The sequence below is a fragment of the Podarcis gaigeae genome (assembly GCF_964106915.1).
Source record: "Podarcis gaigeae genome assembly, chromosome: 8".
Taxonomy (NCBI): domain Eukaryota; kingdom Metazoa; phylum Chordata; class Lepidosauria; order Squamata; family Lacertidae; genus Podarcis; species Podarcis gaigeae.
The window spans coordinates 16,564,566-16,586,422 of record NC_139684.1 but is presented as its reverse complement, the minus strand read 5'-3'; the positions used below and the strand labels follow the sequence as shown (position 1 = coordinate 16,586,422).

The following is a 21,857-nucleotide window of genomic DNA, read 5'->3' as shown; positions in this document are numbered from 1 at the left end:
AAGGTGGTGTACATAGTTTTCGTCCTCCCCAGTTATCCTCACAGACAACCCTGTGAGGTTGGTTAGGCTGAGAGACAGTGACTTATGTCGTAATAAATGGGTTTGTCTTCAAGCTGCAACAAATTCTTCTTTCTCTAACTGGGTTCTTCCTCCTCTCCCACCAATCTTGTCAGCTGTTAAAGAATCCCTCCTGGGGGAATCCAGGAGCCTATAGGGCCCCTGAGCCTGAGATTCCCAATTGCCACAATTAAAGACAAATTACTGTTTAATGTGAAGGATCAAAAGTTCTCACATGGTTCCTCTTCCATTGCTGCTGAGTTACTGATAAACTAGCCAGCATCTGAGTTGCAATGCCCGAATTTGGGCACATGGTATTACCATATATCCTATGCTAGTCCTACTCAGAGTACACCCATTAAAGTTAACAGACATGATTAAATTAGGTTCATCAATTTCAGTGGCTTTACTCTGAGTAGAGACCATTGTTTGTGGGTGTAGGGAAGAAAACAGTGACCTGGCTTGGATTAGCCTACTGAGAGGGGGGTCTGCAAGAAATCTCATCCCCTTAACTCAGTGATGGCCAAACTTGGCCCTCCAGCTGTTTTGGGACTACAATTCCCATCACCCCTGACCACTGGTCCTGTTAACTAGGGATGGTGGGAGTTGTAGTCCCATAACAGCTGGAGGGCCAAGTTTGGCCATCACTGCCTTAACTGCTTTCTAGAAAAAAGTTGAACTAGGAGATTGTCCTGTGCAAATCAGGATATTTTGAGAGGGTGATTTGCTGATTCTCTAGACCAGTGTTCTTCAAACTTTGGGTCCCCAGAAGCTGGACAACAGGCTCCATCACCCCCAGGTGATTTAACCAGTGATCAGGGATTATGGGAGTTGTAGTTGAACATCTGGGGACCCAAGGCTGAAGAGCATCGCTTTAGAGCCAATGTAGCATTCTCCAGATGTTTTGGACTATAATTCCTATCAGCCTCAGCATGTGTAGTCCACAATGCTGTCCAAAATAATTTGAAGGAAACAGGTTGGTGAAGACTCTTAAGGCTTAGAGAAGTGATTGAGCATAGCTTGTTTGCTTGTTTTCAGTAAGCAAACCCAGAAAACATTGAAACTGCTAAGCTTGCCAAATACCCTGGTTGTAGCTGGTGTCCATTAATTGTTACTGTTAAGAATGCAAGAGCATGAGAAGAACCTTCTGGATCAGGCTAGTGGCCCATCTGGTCTGGTATCCTGTTCTCACAGTGGCCAACCAGATGCCTGTGAGAAACCCACAAACAGGACCCAAGCAGAATAGCATTCTCCCCTCCCGTAGTTTCCAGCAGCTGGTATTCAGAAACATTACTGCTTCTGACTTAGAGAGGCAGAGCCTAGCCATCATGGTTAGTAGCCATAGTTATCCTTATTCTCCATGAATTTGTCTAATCTTTTAAAGCCACCCAGGTTGGTAGTCATCCCTGCCTCCTGTGGGAATGAGTTCCATAGGTTAACTATGCGCTGCATGAAGAAAGTCCTTTTTTTTAATCTGCACTGAATCGTCCAACTGCATTGGATGTCCACATGTTCTAGTGCTTTGAAAGAGGCAAAGAAGACTTTTCTCTACCCACTTTCTCCATGCCATGCATAATTTTAAACATTTCTTGCCTTTTCTCTAAATCAGAAAGTTCCAAAAGCTGCAATCTTTCCTCACTGGACTTATGAAATGGGGAAAAAAACGTTTTGCATGGAAAAATAGAAGAAGGGAACATTTTGGATTTCGGAATCGTCCCCCATCCCCTGTGGAAAATCTTCCGCCCCATATCCCTAATCACCTCTGTTGCGTAGGTATTGGAGGGCAATGCTTGCCTCTGCCTTGGCTCACTCCAGTTCTGGTGTCCTTGGAGTTGGCTGAACTTCATATTCTCAGGCTCTGTCCCTTTAGGGGGAAGGAGAGAGAGAGAGAGAGACTGCAGGAAACCTGGGGGTGGTTGAATTCATCAGTTTCAGGCACCTTGCCCTCCTTCCTGATCCCACCTCTGAAAGAAGCCTGGGTTCAGTCAAAAGATACCTCTTGTCTCCACTTTTGGAGAAAGCAATGCTTCTGAATACCATTTGCTAGAAACTGCAGGAGGGGAGAGTCCTTGCTGTGTCCAGGTCCTGCTCTCAGCCCCACATAAATAAGGATTTACAGTGCAAATCCCAAGCATGTCAGCTCAGGATTATGTTTCCTTGAGCTAGCAGGACTCACACCTAGGTAAGTGCGTATAGGGATTGCAGCTCTAGTTAACAAACAGGGATCAACCTAGAAGTAGCTTAAACTAGCATATATACCAGGCTGGCTTTGCTAGTATCACTAATTTGCTAAATAAAGATCATTCTAAAAAAAAACAAAAACCAATCCCCCAAACCTATTAATTATATTTAAATATTTAAGTTACAGATAGGTAGCCGTGTTGGTCTGCCATAGTCAAAACAAAAAAAAATTCCTTCCAGTAGCACCTTAAAGACACAACTTTAAGGTGCATGCACACGAAAGCTCATACCAAGAACTAACTTAGTTGGTCTTTAAGGTGCTACTGGAAGGATTTTTTTTGTTTTAAATATTTAAGTACAAGCAACTCTCCATTTACATGTGTTTGAGGCACGTGCAACCTTGCATATTGCGACAAACCTGGATGTGGCATGAAAAGGGGCAATAATGGCCCGAGAAGATTGCGGGAACAGCAAAAATGGTGCAAAAATAGCATTTAGCAACACCCCCGCCCCCGAGCCTTTGCAAGTTCAATCCCAGGAGCCTTTGCACTGACCTTTTTAGGCCTGTGTAGAGCTGGAGTTTGAACTAGGAGGTTTGGAGGGAGCAATTGTGGTGGAGTTTGGTGGAGCTGTTAAAAGAGTTTTCCAAGGGTTTCCAGAGGTTTAGAGGGTGTCTGCAGTCATTTTCCATGGTGTTCCCAATATATGTGATTTAATTTATGCATGTGGTGCTTCGGAACGTAACCCCTGCACAAATGAGCAGTTGCCTGTATACATTTGTTGACTATTAACCATCTTACAGGTGTATACTTCCAACGGAATAAAAACTCACTTGTAATTTCCCCCGTTATTTCATAGAGTTGCATATTGCCTTAAGCCTTGTTATTCCTCAGAACTTTTAAAACTGAGGGTTGAATCCAGCCAGATTGGAGGCAGTGATGCTTCTGCACACCAGGGTCTGGAAAGCACAAGGGGTGGGGGGCGAAGAGCTTTTGTGCTTGGGTCCTGCTTTCAGACCCCCCAGAGGCTTCTGATTGGCCACTTTGAGTATAGGATGCCAGTCTAGATGGGCTGTGGGGCTGATTCAACAGCGAGACTCTTCGTACACTCTTAAGCTCCACCAGACACATTGATATCCTCTTCGCCGTCCATCAAGTCTGAAGCAGACAGCTTCCTTTATTCATGCATCTTGACCACTAGGGAAGGGTCCCTGCTTCCGACTTTTCCTCTTTCCATAGGGTTGCTGTCGACAGGTGAAGCTTTCCCCGTAACAGTGTTTCTGTATTAGAAAAGGTTTAACCTGTTGAACTGTTGCCTACTGCAAGCTGCTAAAAGTGGGAGAGCCCTGCTCTTCCTCAGTGCCAGCCTCAAATCACATGGTGAACCTGAGTTTCAAGAGTGGTAAACCAGTTAAGTCACTATAAGTCTTTTATCAATTGATCTTAACCCGGCAATCCTACTGCAAGACCAGGCATGGTATTTCAAAGTGGGAACTGTATGTGTGTCAAAAGAGGTCTTGCAGCAACCAGGGTTCAAATGCCCAGGATTACATCATTTAAATAGCAAGCAGTGTGCTCTAAGAACATCTGCTCTAGTTACCCCCCTCTTTTTTGCGATTCCCCCCATAGTACAGTAAAATTACAACTTTAAAAAATACAGATCAAATAAGTAGTTATCCATATATGTCTCATAATAACTAAATGAATATTTTGAACATCTCTTGAGGAAAAGAGTTTGACCCTTTGACATGACTATATCCATTAAGTGTTTCTGTTAACAGCCCACCTCCCAAGTAATCATGAGATCTAGAAGCATAAGATTTTTTTTAAAAGAACAATAATTGAAAGTTATCCAAAAGGCTGAGGTCTACAAGATTGTGTAGGTCAAAAGCTGCCCTTGATCTCAACAATGTACTTTTTTATTTAAGGAACCCCCCCTCCCCGTTTCCTTAGAGACCTATCTTAAGACATCTGTCTCTTTCTCTTAGTCCTTCATCTTAACCTGAACTGATTGATGTGGTTCAATATCCTACATAATAGCCAAATGTAGATCTAATTGGGTGAATCATTCAGGCCGGGTCCCTGAGGAGCCCGGAAGTTTTTATATATCTGTACATTTATGTAAAATTCAATACAGCTTTTGGGGGGGGGAAATAAAGTGAGATCTGGTTTCTGAGAGAAGATGATAGAGAGCATGTTAGGACTCCATGTGGGGGATGCATTTCCAACATGAAAAGCGTTTCTACAATGGTGAGGGGGGAAACATGAAAAATAGAAAATAGGAAGCTGCCTTATGCTAAGTCAATACCATTGATACATCTACCTCAGTATTGCCTTCACTGACTGGCAGCAGCTCTCCCTGGTTTCAGAGACAGGAGTCTTCTCTTAGCCCTACCTGGAAATGCTGGGGGGTTGAACCCAGGACCCTCTGTGTGCAAGGCAGGTGTTGAGATTCCTGTATTGCAGGGGGTTGGACTAGATGACCCTCGGGGTACCTTCCAGCTTTGCAGTTCTGTGACTCTACTACTGATCTACAGCCTTTCCCTTAAGACAGAGGGTTGTAGAAAGCTGCCTTATACTGAGACAGACCCGTTCATCCATCTAGCGAGGTATTGCCTGCACCAGGCATAGGCAAACTCAGCCCTCCTGATGTTTTTGGGACTACAAATCCCATGATCCCTAGGTAACAGGACCAGTGGTCAGGGATGATGGGAATTGTAGTTCCAAAACATCAGGAGGGCCAAGTTTGCCTCTGCCTAGCCTACACTGACTGGCAGCTGACTCCCTCTCTCGCCCTAGAACTCTTGGGCATCCAATGAAGCTGAGCATTGGAAGATTCAAGGCAGATAGGAGAAAATCCTTCTTCACGCAACGCATAGGCGTGGGGAACGTTTTTCAGCCTGAGGGCCATATTCCTTTCCACGCAACCTTCCAGGGGCCACATTCCAGTGGTGGCCGCGGCCAGAGCAGATGTGGGCGGAGCAATGGATGCAAATTTTAGCTTCGAACAGCAGGCTGGTTTCTCCACACACACGCGCGCACACACACACACACACACACACACACACACACACAGCCTCCATCCAGGTGACTGAGAGGTATGATCAGAATTCAAAGCCACATTCCAGTCTGGTGAAAACACTCACAGAGGGTGCCAAGCACGACTGCTGAGCACTTTGGCATCGTGAGGGTGCCCTATCCCCCACTCAGGCTGAGGTTTACCCTGCCCCCGTTGCAAGCCAACTCCGTGATTCTGTGATTTCACTGGATCCAAGTGCACACCAATTTTTCCTTGGACCGTGGCCACAGTCTTAATTGCTCCGTGCTTCAGTGCCTTGTTAGCTTTGCATGAAAACACTTGCAGGGGAGGAAACCTGAGCTGTCATTTATTTTTAAGATTCTTATTCCTTCGTCCTAGGTCTGCTTGGCATGCTGGTTGCCTGCTCCTCAATTATTTTTTTGCCCTAATTTAACACACACATGTTGATTTATAAATCTGCCATCCTTTTATTAGCACAGCCTCTTAGCGTGAGTATAAATTACCCAGTTGTCAAAAAAATGTTTTCACTGGTATTGCTTGTTTTAGGGAAATTTACAGCAGGGGCCAGACTGGTGGGCCATGCTGAACAACTTCTGAAGGTTGTTGGTTCTGCACGTGGAGAGGGGGGAGGTTTGTCTTGGCTTTGTCCCCTCTCTTCTGCGTTTGTAGGGGGCAGCAAGCCTTTTTGCCCAGGGCTGAGTAGCAGGCATCTTAAGCAAGGATGTGTTGCATACAGAAACCATGGCAAAACCTTTGGGCATGCATCTTGTTTAAAGGACTTATCGCCCCATATCGCTCCAACTTAATTCACACTGCAGCAGAGGAAAGATAACAAAAACCGCTAAATAAGTAATTAAAAATATGTACAAGACCAATGAGTTAATGATACCTGCTTGCCACATTTCCCAAGCCTGAATGGACAGCTTCTTCAAAAAGCCAGATCTCAGGGGGAAATCAGTACAGTGGTACCTCAGGTTACATACGCTTCAGGTTACAGACTCCGCTAACCCAGAAATAGTGCTTCAGGTTAAGAACTTTGCTTCAGGATGAGAACAGAAATCGGGCTCCGGCGACGTGGCAGCAGCAGGAGGCCCCATTAGCTAAAGTGGTGCTTCAGGTTAAGAACAGTTTCAGGTTAAGTATGGGCCTCCGGAACGAATTAAGTACTTAACCTGAGGTACCACTGTATGCCAAATCAAGTGAAAAGACTCCCCGTTTTTCTTGACGTTTCAGTCACAGAGTAAACTTTTCCATAACGGCTGCATTCAAAAAAGTACTGGTTGAGGTTCATCTGCTAATTAGTGGGTAGGACTATTGCTTTGTTTATGGTTTGGATATTGCCGGCATGCTGTTTTTGCTTTTCCACAAGTTGTGTGTTAAATGAGATGTTAATGTATTGTACGATCCCTACCCCCTTCCCTGCCCCCGCTACGTTATTATGTATGTGCATATATTTTTATTTAACGTTAAGTTGCTTGGAAACCTTTGGGTGCCAAGTGACTAATAAGTTTAATAAATAAATAAAACAAACAAAGTAAACTGGTGCTGATGCTCCAAAGAAAGATCTGGAACAGGTTTCCATTGCTCAGTGATCACCAGTTTTGCTGCCGGAGGCGTGTAAATCATATGTTCTTTCGACAACATCTCCATAAATATCACAATCAAAAATATTAAATAACATCCCTTTTGGGCGAAACAGCAGTGCTTCCTCACCAGTAAGACCTGGTGCTTTTTAAACTGGAGATGTTGGGAATTGAATCGGAGACCTTTTAGCATTCAAAGTGGTTGCTCTCCTGGCGAGTCATGGCTCCTGTTTGTTTGTATGTATGTCAGAGCAGCTAAGCGTGCTTAGAAGTGACCATTGGGTGGCACTCTAACCTTGCTCTTTTTCTTCTTACAGACTGGCTCTTCTTCTGGAGCTGAGAATGGAGCATCCCGCGAAGCTCTGGTGAGTCCTGCGTTTGTGGGGTGGGGGAATCAAAAGAATAACATTGCTTTCACGTAATTCAACTCAACCAGGTATGGGCTGCATGTCCATGTGGTTGCTTTTTTGTGTGTTTTTTGACCGGCTTGTTCTCTTGAAAAGAGCATCTGTTTGGCCACTTCTTTTCAGAGTCAACTCCTTGGTCTCGGACAGAAGGACCCAAGTATCGCTATGCGTGGTGCTCTCTAGGTGACCTCTGAACTTTGACCTTTAGTGACAACCCCCCCCCCCGCCTCCTTATCTTTTCCTGGGTGAGCAGAGGGTCATCTCCAACCACCCATGAAGGACTTGCTTGCTCTCAATCAGAGATTTTTCTTTTGAGGACTGTGGCACGTAACCAGTCTCTTCTATTGGCAGAGAGTTTCTCCATTCGTTGATGAAAATGAAATGTGTGGTGTATTGTGTGTATGCAGATTAACCTGAGAGGTAGTACAGTGGTACCTCAGGTTACAGACGCTTCAGGTTACAGACTCCACTAACCCAGAAATAGTACCTCAGGTTAAGAACTTTGCTTCAGGATGAGAACAGAAATCGTGCGGTGGCGGCAGCAGCGGGAGGGCCCATTAGCTAGAGTGGTACCTCAGGTTAAGAACAGTTTCAGGTTAAGAATGGACCTCCAGAATGAGTTCTTAACCCGAGGTACCACTGTAGTACATCCAGCTTCTTCATCAGGGAAACCCTCTACAAAATCTCAACCTCCTTTCGTGTTCCTCATCAAGCAGATTTTGAGATTTCGGTGTTCCTGCTATAGAACAAAGCATCATAATTAAGATTCCCAGACCCTACGTCTTTCCCTATTGAAAGGCCTCCCGCAGAAGGCCTCCAAGGTGCAGAGGATTCTGGGATGTTTCACACATGTGCCTTACACACCCTCAAATTTCTCACTCCAAACCAAAGGTGGGAGAAACCTGTTTCCCTCCAGATGTTATTCTCATCACCACCCCCTAACCACTGGCTTTGCTGGCTGGGGCTGGTGGAAGTTGGAGTCTGGCAACATCTGGAGGGCCAGAGGTTCCGCATCCCTGAAGTAGACCATTGTTTGCTTTTCCTGCCCTTAGCTACTGTTTAACGCAGGGACAGAGACCATTGGCCTCTGAATACCAGTTGCTAGGAATTAGAAACGAGGAGAGTGCTGTTGTGCTCAGGACCTGCTTGTGGGCTTCCCAATGGGGCATCTGGCTGGCCACTGTGAGGACAGGATGCTGGATGGGGCCACTGGTCTGATCCAGCAGGCTCCTCTAGTGTAGCTTCTGCATGACTGGATAGGCTTGCAGGCTTTAAAGGTAAAGGGACCCCTGACCATTAGGTCCAGTCATGGCTGACTGGGGTTGCGGCGCTCATCTTGCTTTATTGGCCAAGGGAGCCGGCATACAGCTTCTGGGTCATGTGGCCAGCATGACTAAGCCACTTCTGGTGAACCAGAGCAGCACACGGAAACACCATTTACCTTCCCGCTGAAGCGGTACCTATTTATCTACTTGCACTTTGATGTGCTTTCGAACTGCTAGGTTGGCAGGAGCAGGGACCGAGCAATGGGAGCTCACCCCGTCGCAGGGATTCGAACTGCCGACCTTCTGAAAAGCAAGTCCTAGCCTCTGTGGTTTATTTTTATTTTTTTCAAATTTTTTATTAATTTCCCCCAAAATTTTAAAACACACAAACAGACACACAAACATACATCCTGTTTAAATCTTGGTAACATTATTTAGTGACTTCCTCAAATCCCCTTGGTTGAATTTCATTATATATCATTTTAACAGTTTTCCAAAATCAATTTTCTCAGAAAGTTAACTTAGTCACTTAACATCTTTCATTCTTTCTAATTTATCTTTAAACATCTTGAATCTTATCCTTACATATTTGAATCCTAAGCCTATCTATTATTCGCAAGCTTTTCCAATTAAATTATCTTAACATATTTAGCTAAATAGTTTAACCCACAGCGCCACCCGCGTCCCTTTTGCAGGCTTTAAGCAGGCACCAAAAAGTGTAACAGGCCTACGTCTGTCATTTCTATTCATTTCAGTGGGTTTGCTAGTAGGACGAAGCTCAGGCAGAGCTCCAGATTTGCTGCCTCGCGTGCCTTCATGCTCTTGTCTGCAATTTTTTTTTTTAAATTAAAGCTGTTTCTTGCTGATGCAAGTACCTATGCTTTCGCACTGATTTTTCTTCTCCTTCTTCCCAAGGAGAATGGCAGGCGGCTCACTCTCTGCCCCCCACCCTGTGGGCTGACAGAAATTACCTTCTGTTTAATTAACATCATCTCCCCTGCTCTTTATATACTGCTTCATAATTGCTCCGAGGAAAAGAGGAACGCATCGCAGCCATATATCTATATATAGACATAGATATAAGATAAAAATAATTCGTTGGGAAAAGGTGTGGGGGAAAACGCAGCACAAATCAAGAAAATATAAAATAAAATTCAGTGTCCCTGAAATATAATCTTGATCTCGCAACGAACCTTCATGCATGTGAGGGTACCACGGAGCTCATGTGGAAAAGGAACGGGGGCTTTTAATCCTGCTTCCTTTTTAATTAATTTTTTCTGCTTACTCCCTCTCTTATTCCTCTCGTAGCCTCTTCATTTCTGCTTAGGTGTCGTCATCACTTCCAGCCACGCATCCGTAGAGACCCTTTTAACTAATCGGCCGTTCGCTCCCCACTTACGGCCTGACTCGCTGGTCGTTCAGTGCCGCAGACCTCTAGTGTGAGCTTATTAGTTACCCAGGGCTTCTTGCGTTCGTTCGGGCAGGCATCATGTGTAGGGCTGCATCTGATGACGGTTTGGAAATTACAGTTGGTGCAGAATTTGGCAGCCAGGTTGCTCACTGGGGCAAGCCGGTTTCAGCATGGTTCCTGGCAAATTTGGATGTGCCCCTGAGCAAAACGAGCGCTGTCCCACCTTTCCCCCATTTTGAAACGTGCTAGCATCCCGTTGCACAATTGAGCAGGATACTTTGGCGAAAGATGTTGCAGCAGCTTCTAGGTTCAGGTGTCTCTCTTATACGTTTTGGTTTTTTTTTAAAAAAGAAGAAGTGGACAGTACTGTATTAGAAAGGTGGGTCTGTCAGTATTGTTTAGCCATAACAGCTGAGAAAGGACTGCCCCTTGTCCCTGGGTGAATATGTAGGAACAAGTCTTTGGAGGGAGAGAGTTGGGACATTACCCCCTCCCTCCAAATATTTTGCAAGCATCATTGCATTTACCTTTCCAAGCTTCTGTCCCATTAGCTTGAGAGCTAGAAACTTTAATCACCACCATTTGTTAAGCCAGCGAAACACAACAAAAAGTCCTCTCCAAACCACCGCCGTAGTTCATCAAAACCCAGCCCAGTCCCCTTGGAGTAACCTCTGCGATCTTTAATAGCAAGCTCTGCTTCTAACGGGGAGGCAGCAGCGCCCTTTGTCCGCAGTGGTGGCAGCAAATGGACTGAGGCCGGGGGGGGGCTGTAATCTACGATTATTATTATTATTATTATTAATTTTGGCCTCTCATTTCCCTGCTGTCGGTCTTGGCCCATTAAAATTTCGCCTGGACGCTCCGCGATGGGAAGTGTAACCTTGTGGTTCTCGGAGCGTCAGCAGCTCGCTCTGGTGCTGTTTACAGCCAGCGTTTGTCATCCCTTGGCGTGGGATCAGCTTTCTCCTTGAGTCCAGATGCTCGGTGACACGGCCGCCGTTCTCTCTCTCTCTCTCTCTCTCTCTCTCTCTCTCTCTCTCTCTCTCTCTCCCGCCCCCCCCCCCCCCCGCCTGTCTCTCTGCTGCCCAATTTCCCCCCTCGATCCTTCAAGCACTTGTGGAATCTAAACAGCCTTTCCCCTCTCTCCTCCCTTTTTCTTTCTTGGTCGGACATTCTGCTCAAAGCAAAGAGTTTGGCTTTGCGTAAAAAGAACGGGTGGAACTGCACTTGATCAGTGGAGACAAAAGCCTTTTCTCTTAGCAATAAGACTGTAGAAGCTATATCTTTCAGGGGCCTGAGTGTACTTTGCATAGAAATAGAAAATGGAGCACTAATTCTGCTTTTTCCCTTTATACCTGATTTAAGAAGGTCTTATTCGTTGCGATACCTGAAAAACTTTCTCATTCTCTGCAAGTTTCCAGGGCAAAGCCAAACCTATGGCCCGTGCAGCTGCATGGTGGTCGTTTGCAAGTTCCTGCAAAGTATGATTCTTATCTGGGTTTGATTGTATTTCAGGACCTATTATTGACCGTGCTTCCGTGGTATCATGATCTTATTATCTGTAGAACTGTTTAAAGCCTCTGCAATAACCACTTCTCCTCTCTGCACCATTTTCCTTCTAATAAGTTGTGGACGATATCATTTCAAACATGAGGCAAGCAGTTGCTCGTTTCTGCACCTCTCAGACATCTGCATTGTTATATCTAATAAAGTAATTTCTTTTAAAAAATGCAAACTTCTGAAAAGATCATAGGGAAAACGGACCTTGCGTTTATCGTTTATTGGAATGATAAAAGTGCAAGGCTTGGATCAATCCACATGCATTATTAGGGCTTAGATGATGTACAGATGATTGATCATTTGGACAGGAGTCGGAACGGTTATTGTTGCCATCTTTAAAGAGGGATTTTTTAAAAAAATGAAAAATATGAAGGGTTGGGAGTGAGGGCGAGATGAACGATGATGCATACTTGTTCAGCGTATTATTTTCACGGTATATATTTCTAATAAGAATTTTGGATTTCTTCTTATCTGTATGATATTTTATACACATGCACGTATTGGGTGAATGATAATTTAAGGCATTGCAGATAAATATGCAATTGTGTACAAAATACTACATAGATAGGAGTCATTATTATTAAGAATAGTTAATAAATTTACTATTTATAAATAAATAAAGTTCTGCACCCAGCTCCATACATATTCCACCTATGTAGATAATACAAATTGAGGATGTTTGCATTATGATAAGTTTGCAGGACCTGTAGGAGATGAGGCAATGTGCGTGTGTGCAGAACCTTGTAAAAGAGTGCCTAAAATGATCAAGAAGTAGTATTAGTAGTTGTTATTTAATTAATTAAATTTGATGCCTCGTTCCTGTAAAGTAATACAAAAGTATTTGGGGCTTTTAGGGGTTATTCACCATTCTCAGAATGATTTAACGATCAGACCCTCTTCCCAGGGAATTCTGGGTATTGAAGCTCTGTGACAGGAGATGGGGGCGGGGTCTCTTTGCAATTCTCGGCACCTTTAACAAACTACAGCTCCCAGGAGCCTTTGCGGGAAGCCATGACAAAGTGGTGTGATACTGCTTCAAATGTGTAGGGCATGTGGGGCCCACAGCGTGCCCTGATGTGACAGCCCTCCTGATATTTGAAGAACTTTAACTTTCTTTTCTCCAACGAAGCATACCGTATTCTTCTCAACTGCTCCTCATCCTACTTGGTTTGCTAAACGCCCTCTCACCACCAAGCTTGCTTTTATTTTGACCCGCACCACCAGCCTTTTCTAGACCTGATGGAATCTCTCCCTGCATTCAAAACCCACAGGAACCCGCCTGAAGGAATGCAAGGCCATTATAAGCCCATTAGGGTTACTGCTTGCCCAGAGGTCGCTCAGCTGATAGCATTTCTCTGGCTGACAGTCCTAAATTATCCTGACTAATGTTTGACTGGGGGCTCTGGGTTAGTTGCCCACTGACTCCAACTGTCTGGGAATCCCCGCACCGATTGGGAAATATATATAGACTTTTAGAGGCTTCCTGGTCCTCTCTCTGGACTGCTCAAAGTGAACCTTGGGGAAAATATTATGCAGAGAACTTAAAAAAAATAAAATTGTGGAGCTCGGTTTCGTTGCAGAAGGGAAGGCCTGCAGCCCAGTGATGGAGCATCCACCTTGCCTACAGAAAGCTCCTTGCAGCATTTCCAGGTAGATCTGGGAGCGACTCTGCCTGAATCCTTGGGGAGCCACTGCCTGTCAGTGTAGACAGTACTGAGCTCAGTGGGCCAATGGCCTGCGTCCGTAAGAGGCAGCTTCCTATGTTTCTATGAAATGTTGGGAAGGTAGACTGTGGAACTCGCTTCCACAAGAGGCAGTGATGGCCACCAGCCTGGATGGCTTTAAAAGAGGATTGGGCAAATCCACAGAGGGTAAAGCTCTCAGTGGCTACTAGTCATAGTGCTTGTGCTCTGCTGACATTGCCAGAGGCAGCGATGCTCCTGAACATCAGTTGCTGGAAACCACAGGAAGGGAGAGTGCTCTGGTGGTGATGTCTTGCTTGAGAATTTTGCAATGGCATGTGGTTGGCCACTGTGAGAAGATGATGCCGGTCTTGGATGGGCCTTTGCTCCAGTCCAGCAGGGCTCTCCTTTATGGGTTCTCAAGGCTGTTCTCGGGAGCTCAGGGCTGTGCCAAGCAGACGAGCCCATCTCTGCAACAGTGTGGACTAGGAACTTAGAGGGAGTTGTGGGTGGGGAGAGAATAGGGTTTGTAGAAAGCCCCCTTGCAGTACATGCTAAAGTCTCTTAGCTCTCTGCATTGCACGCCCACCATGAGAACGATGGAATATGGTTTTTCCGTCTTGTGCCAACTTCTTTTCATCGGCTGTTGGGAGAACGCATTAATTTGTCAAACTGTTTTCTGTGATGCTTGACCTCTTGGTGGAGTTCTGAGCTGAATCGTTCTTCTTTTCCTTTCTTTCTTGGTTTTGTCTATTTACTGCTGACTCTGTTCATCGAGTGGCTTTTCTTTCTTTCATTTTTTTTTTTTGCCCCTTCACCCTCCCTTCCCTGTGGTCCGTGCAAAATGCACTCTTTTAATCTGTCGATTCCTTTTAATGTGTTGACCTGGACAAATTCATGCGCGCGCCCTGTCCGCGAATGCAAATGTACTTACCGAGGGAGCATGTTTAAAGGGGAACTGTCAGCTCTGCTTAACTCGCCTGGCCTCAGATCAATAGCAGCGCTTCCTTGAAATTCCCCGCGCATCCCGACAAGACGTTGTAATTGAATGCAATCCGTCCCTGCCTCCTCCTACCTTGTACACAGGTATGGCTGACAAAGGTATGTTAGGGCAGCCCATGCCATGGGGGTGACTGCATGCCGCTGGTTTGAGCACCAATGTGGTGCAGGGGTTAGAGTGTCGGACTAGGACTTGGGACACACCGGGTTCAAATCCCCATCGTGTCACAGAGCTTGCGGCCTTGTGCCAGTCTTTCCTTGACCTACCTCACAGGGTTGTTGTGGGAATTAAATGAGGAGGGGGAGAACGATGCATACCACCTTCAGTTCCTTGGAGAAAAGGGTGGGACATAGATTCAATAAGTAAATGAATGAAATGTTACCCGTGGAGGCCTTCGGACTTGCCTGTGTAGATTGGTGCCACCCACCTGAAACTGCTCATTTGGAGAATTGGCTGTTTTGTGTGAGTATCTCTGTTAATTGCAGCTTGCGAGGGGTCCAGGGATCCCATGCTATACACCGCTTGCCCTATAGAGGGCAGCAACCGCCCATGGTTCAGAGTTAGACCAGCCCCTAAAACTTCTCATAAGTCTTTTGTGGGATTCCTAAAAGGTTTTCCCTTTGTCATAGGGCTGCTTCTGTACATCAGCGCTGCTTTAACTCATGCCATGGAACAATTCTCCTTATGCTTTTACTTTCTCCTCTGCCCTTTTTTCAACGCCTGGATCCTATAGCCCTTGCTTGAGAAGACTGACTTTATTGGGTCTATTATGCTTCCCTGCTCCTTTCCTTCCTTTTGTCCTTGCCTCCTACGGCATTAACTTCTTTATTTTTAATTTATCTACAGTGCCTGATTGATTTTGTTTAAGCTGCTTTATAAAGAAAGGTAATAGATCTGCAGCATCACAAACCCTGGTTCGCGCTAATCGGGGTTCCTCCTAACCAGGGTTTGCAAATACCCAGTCTTGAAACTCTGGTTAAGATGGGTAACTGGGTACATAAGAAGAGTCCTGTTGCTGGATCAGGCCAGTGGCCCAAGCAGTCTAGCATCCTGTTCTCACAGTGGCCAACCAGAGAATGCTCTGGTACAGAGAGAATGCTGGATCAAGGAAGGGGGGATTCAAACCTCAAAGGCGGCCATCAAACCATGTCCTGCTGTTAATCTCTTAACTCAGAAATGGGGAACTTTTGACCCTCCAGAAGTTGCTGAACTACAACTCCCATCAGCCCCTGCAAGCATGGCCAATAACCTGGGATCAGGGGAGTTGTAGTTCAGCAACATCCAGATGTCCAAGGGTTCCCCACATCTGTCTTAACCAAAGCTTAGGGGTGTGTGTGTCAGGTATTATACAGAATTCTGCAGCATCCTCTCTGTCCATGAGGTTTAAGTGGAAAAAGTTCAGCAACTGCACTAAGTAGCTTACAAATCTGAAGTCTGCTGTGGTTAGGCAGGTGGTGTTACAGCAGAGGGAGTGGAGGGTCAGGCAAGCTGGGTGAGCACCCTACAGAATTCTCCTTATCTGTGCTGCTCTTTTAGAAACGGGCATCAGTTTGCTACCTCCCATTTAAAAACACCCCTTTCTGCCTCTTCCCCTCTCAATTCAGTCACCCTTCCTTTTTCATTTTCCTTAGACAGGCTCTACATATTTAGCTCATTTAATCTTCGCCTCGTAAGTGAAGGCTGTAATTGACAGCCTTGTCATGAAGAGGGGGGCGTGGGGGGGAACGCGTTACTCTGGCGGATAGCATGCTTTGCATGCAAAGGTCCCTGGTTCAATCCCTGGCATCTCCAGGTAGGGCTGGGAAAGACGCCCCATCCCTGATCTGAGACCCGAGAGAGCTGCTGCCAGTCAGTGTAGACAATACTGAGCTAGATGGAGCTCTGTGCAAAGCAGCTTCCTGTGCTCCTCAGGGGTGCAGTGCTTATGGGTACAGCCACTTTGCTGCGACTGAGAATTATCATCTGCGCCTTCCACCACATCCCTCCTTTGTGTTCGGACACTACCTTTCTCAAACCCTCAGCTGCCTTGGTCCCCTTGTAACAGTGGCATCATCATCATCATCATCATCTGTATATAGGGCACTCATGTTCAAAGCACTCTGCGGTGCATTGATTCAGATCGCATCACCTCAGCAAGGTCCCATCGTAGGTTACAGCAATTTAAAACAGCTAAAAACTTATTACCTCTCCCAAATGGGTGGGTTCCGAAAACACGCAACTCAGGCGTCAAAGACCAGCGTAAAAAAGGTTTATGCTAATTTATACCACTTTAACAGTCATAGCTTGGCCCCAAAGGATCCCCTCGCATCCCCTTGATGAAGTGCAGGTCCCAGGGTTCTTTGCAGGGGGAGCCATGACGGTTAGAGTGGTATGATAGTGCTTTGCATGTAAGCTGGTCGCGTCTAATGCTAGTCCTGCCCAGAGTAGACCCCCTGAAATTAATTGACATGGCTTAACGTTGGTTCATTCATGCCACTCTCATTTGGACTGACTTAGAGGCAGCCCAATGGGACGTGGGTGACGCTGTGGGTTAAACCACAGAGCCTAGGACTTGCCAGTCAGAAGGTTGGCGGTTCGAATCCCCACGATGAGGTGAGCTCCCATTCCTCAGTCCCTGCTCCTGCCAACCTAGCAGTTCGAAAGCACTTCAAAGTGCAAGCAGATAAATAGGTACCACTCCGGCGGGAAGGTAAACAGCGTTTCCGTGCGCTGCTCTGGTTCTCCAGAAGCAGCTTAGTCATGCTGGCTACATGACCCGGAAGCTGTACACCGGCTCTCTCGGCCAATAAAGCGAGATGAGCGCCGCAACCCCAGAGTCGGCCATGACTGGACCTAATGGTCAGGGGTCCCTTTACCTTTACCTTTAGATGCAGCCCATGGTCTTGCTGTGAACGCTAAACACCTTACAAGCAACCCTGCAGAGGAGATGCATTGCAGGTTGTGTTGCAGAAGGAGCAGTTGTGGGGAAGCGACTTGTCTGTTCAGGATAAAAGTGAGCCTGGTGGCTTCTAAACCAAAAGTCTGTCTAGTCCAGCATTCTTGCAGTCAGGGCCTCACAGTAGTAGGCCAAGGTTTAAATGTTCCTTTGATTGTCCTTGAATCTTCCTGCCACACTTTCCATCCTCTCCTGCTACACCAGTGTGCGTGCCACACTTATTAGAACCACTGTACTAGATTGTCTGGCCCAGTCTACTCTCTCCTGCCCTCTGGACTCTCTCTAGGCTACACCCCTTTCCCCCAGGCCACGCCCCCCCCACAACTCTGCTCTGCTCCCTTCCTGAGCCTTTTGCTTGACTAGAATGCATCCTTGAACTTTTACCTGCCTGGGTGGAGGATAGAGAGTAAATTTTAACATTTTCCTGTCCCACACCGTTTTGCTTGTGGCCCCTGGAAGGTTGCCTGGACGGTAATGTGGCCCTCTGTCTGAAAACAGCTCCTCACCTCTAGTCTAGTTACACTTGGGTCAATAAAGGCATGCTGTATCCGGCACGCTTGAAAAATTTGTGCCACCTTTCTCTTGATGCTCAGCAACCACCAAGGAAGCCTGTTGCTTCTTTGTCCCCCAGCTGATCCAGAAGTGAGCAGAGCTTGCATTTCTGTCCTCTCTCCTCCCTTTTCTCAGACTCAGAATTTGGTAATTACAACAAGGACGGGGAACTTCTTTGCAGCTCAAGGCCTACATAGGCAACGTATGGGAAGCCACATACCAGCGGTGGACGGGGCCAGAGGCAAAAGACAATGTTACATTGCAGCCATATTGATGTCAGTCATTTCTACACACACACACAAACGCATAAAGTGGTACCTCAGGTTAAGTACTTAATTCGTTCCGGAGGTCCGTTCTTAACCTGAAACTGTTCTTAACCTGAGGTACCACTTTAGCTAATGGGGCCTCCCACTGCCGCCGTGCGATTTCTGTTCTCATCCTGAAGCAAAGTTCTTAACCCGAGGTACTATTTCTGGGTTAGCGGAGTCTGTAACCTGAAGCGTATGTAACCTGAAGTGTATGTAACCCGAGGTACCACTGTACACTATATCAATCTCCAACCAGGCAAGGAACAGACATGATAAAAAATCGCTCAAGGCAGGCCACTGACAGGTGTGGTCTGTGGGGGGCAGGGCAGGCCCGAGGTGAGTGCCGAGGGCCAGATGGAAAGGTATGGAGGGCCACACTCTGGTATTACAATGTAGTCACTTAACCAGCAGCACAGACAGACTGTTCTAGGGGCCAGCCACGATGTTGCACTGAGGCCCTGCAACATTCTTGGGAGGCAAATTCTCAGTCATCTACAGGGCATGGGAGCTTATGAAGTGGTGAGTTGCATGTTGCAAAAACCGTCTACCGGTTGCTGGCGGTTTCTGCCCTATGAGGCTTGTTGTCTTGGAATTTCCTGTGTGTCTTGCCATGGGGGATAGAGTGGGGGAGCTGGACAGAGACTGGTCTGGGGGGGGGGGGAAATCCCCGTCCACTTTCTGGAAATGGGAGGCGGGCAGCACTCTCGTGCCCTGCGAGCTTTCCCTCGTTCTCCAAAGCATTACATGTATTACTGCAAAGCACGCAGCAGAAAGAAAGGGAGCGTTTTATGAAAGGGGGTAGCAGAGGAAACATTATGGCCAAGACCTTTTATAGCTTTTCCCATTATTATGGTTTAAATCTTGACGTGGTCTTTATTTGCAGTGACAGTGGGACCAGTAAAGAGGAGAGGCTTTTTCCGCCTCCCTCCCCCACAACCTCATCCCTCCCTCTCTCCGTCTTCCTCCTTGTTCTCCTGCCGAATTTCCCACGCAGGGATATAGATCATAAAAAGCTTGCGAGCGGACTTTGCGGTCCGTCTGACACCAGCTTCCTTCTCTCCCCACCCTCTTATGTCGCGGAAGTTACAAGCAGGGCAAATCGCTCCCGCGGATGTCTGAGATGTTTTCATTATCGTAAAAAGCGTCGCCGCCTGAGTTTTCAAGCCCACTGTCAGATGGGAGTGTTTTGCTCTGTAAATAGTCCAGGAAGCCTTTTCAAAGGGAGAATTGGGGGTTCAGGATGGAGTCCCCCACCCCACCCCGCATAGGTAAAGTTTGCTGGGTAGTATTTCTTTTTTTTTAGGTGCTTCAAATGAACAGGGACAGAAAAGGGATGCGTTGAATTTTAGTAGGACAATTTCACCTGTCTGATAATATTTTCACTTTCAACCTTTAAAAATGTCCCCCATTTGAAATTGATAGAAAACCCATTTTATGTGATTTTTTTATAAAGGACATACACACAGGATTCTGGTTATTCACCCAGCAGATAATATATAAGGTTATATGGTTAGCAAATTACAGACTAATAAAAGCCTGAAATACAGGGATTAAAACATACTAGTATTTTGTTTTGTTACACACGCAGAAATGCACACACAAACCCCTAATAAAGGCTCAGTGTTTTCCTTCATTGAGAATCAAGGTGTTTTTTTCACTTAAAAAAAATTATCAGAAGGTTTACAGTTGTATTTATTTATTTTTTAGTGTAGTGAAACAGAGAATGTACATCTGTGTCCAATTACAAGACAAATAGTAATGATTTAATACTGGAGGTGTTTTTTCCTCTGTTTTTTATAATACATAATATCATTGGATAAAGTTAGAGGTAGTCTTTCACTTGATACAACATAAGCATAGGTCACTACAAAAACTGGAAAGTTGTGGACAAAGTTTTTGCTGGACCTTTGAGGATATCTTAAGACTTATCTCTATACTTGCCTTTGACTTTCTCCAGAAGGTTGTCTGTGTGTTTTAAACATTGGTCTGCTTTGGTTAAAATCTGGTGATTTGGAGTGGGCTGTTTTGTTTTTTATGAGCAGCTGGTTTCTTAATATTTTATCTACAAGTATCTTTATTGCATTCCCCCCCTCTTTAAGTGCCAGTTGCATTGAGGGGGGGAGAGTTTGCTCTCAAAGACAGCATTTAAATATTTTCCATCAGGGGTGGGTGCCGACTCCAAGCTTGTCTGATTCTACTTCTGTGTGCCTTGCTTCTACTGGAACTCAAATGATCCACCCAATCAGAGATAGGTAGAGAAGGCCCACCACTAGAATGAATGAACTGGGTGCTTCTGAGCACATTCTGTACCCAGGACTGAAGCAAATTCATAGTTCTTTTCACTCTTATTTACCGTAGCTTTCTTCATACCTAGCTGGGGAAAGTTTGTTGGGCTGTTTGTAAACCATTCTGAGGTGCTCCAGGAGATCTCTGAACTACCTTTATTTATTTAATAAATAACATTTCAAACAGACGATGAGCAGAATTGGGCCTACCTATGAATACGCGGCACATTAGTATGAAAGGATTCTAATTCGCGAGGGTCAAGTATTTTTTGCAATCAGCCAAAAACTTGGAGGAAGTCTCCTTTCCTCATTGCATAATAGTCTATCCTCCAGGTAAGCCATAAGGATGGTAGAATCTGAAAACCTTGCTGGAAGTTTATAACTTACTGGTGTCTATGTGTCTGTTAGTCATGGCTGGATCTATCAATATTGGGTTCTCTCATTTTTCCAATCTGAAGTTCAGTTTCTTACATTTTTCTACATCTATTTGGAAATTCATTTATTTTAGTCCACATGAAAATTAGTCAGGTTTTTACTGCAAAATTTATCCTAACAAACACATTTTGTGTGTGCTGATTTGCCCAAATATGCACATTTCTGTAAAACAAATTTCCCAAATATTATGCATTTTTTTTTAAAAAATGTTCTTTTCTCATTTACACACACTTTCTTTGTTAGCATTTCTTGGCTGGAGAACTGCATTTCAAAACCAAGTGCAAATTTTAGAGGCTAAGGTTATGTTATTCATGTATTGTTTCAAATTCACAAATTTGATGTGTTTCTTTTTAAATGCCAACCAAATCAAATTTGTCCTCCATTTCTAATGAGGATGCTGTTGTCAGTGACATGGGTTTCCTGGAATATTTTGAATGGGAATGCAAATTTAAAGGAACTTGCACCAAGGAATTTTCAGTTTGCATCAGATAATTTTCTGATGCTCTAATTTGGCATTGTTATTTCACTTTTATTTCGTAAACAAAGCTAAAAATTCTGTATCTATTGATTTTGCTTAATATTTTAATTGGCGCCTGTTCACTGGTACTGCTAAATTTACGCAAGCAGAAAATTTTCAGGGTGAAAATAAAGTACTGGAAGAATTCCTTCCCCACACCTCATGCTAGAGAATTGTGCGTCACTCACAGTGAAATGATCCCGGAATGAGAAATCTTAAGGGAATTCTGCAAGAAAATTTTCTGTTCAGGATACCTTCCTGACAAAATCTATGAAGCCTTCTTTCACTGCAACACAGGCCTCTTGCTCTAGGTCTGTCACATCAGAACAGCTCATCTTGATTGGGATTCTATTCTTTAAAAAGCAGCCAGCAGCAAAAACGTCACAGGTTTGTCGAGGAGAGACGCTGGCAATTCTCAGCCAGAACTGGACTTCCCTCCAACTTAATTGCACAGCGGTACTAATGGCAGGCTGGTAAATAGAGGCTCGCCCAGGGCGAAGAGTGGCTGCCTGCAGGCGAGCCGGAACAAATTCCCTGCGAATTGGGTGAGAGTGGCTTCTTTCTTTCTTAAAAGATTTATCTCCTGTCTGTCAGCGGAAGTGTTTCTGCTCCCCGGGGTTTGATTTTAAAAACAATAGCA

At 45.3% G+C, this 21,857-nt stretch overlaps 1 protein-coding gene across 1 annotated transcript in view; it reads left to right on the top strand.

Annotated features, from left to right (window-relative positions):
• The window catches only part of PEX14 (peroxisomal biogenesis factor 14), a 114,728-nt gene that overhangs the window by 4,466 nt on the left and 88,405 nt on the right, over positions 1-21,857 (top strand). The window contains exon 2 of the mRNA XM_083750279.1: positions 7,178-7,225. Within this exon, the coding sequence (XP_083606405.1) occupies positions 7,178-7,225 (48 nt within the window). The remainder of the gene's footprint in view (positions 1-7,177; positions 7,226-21,857) is intronic.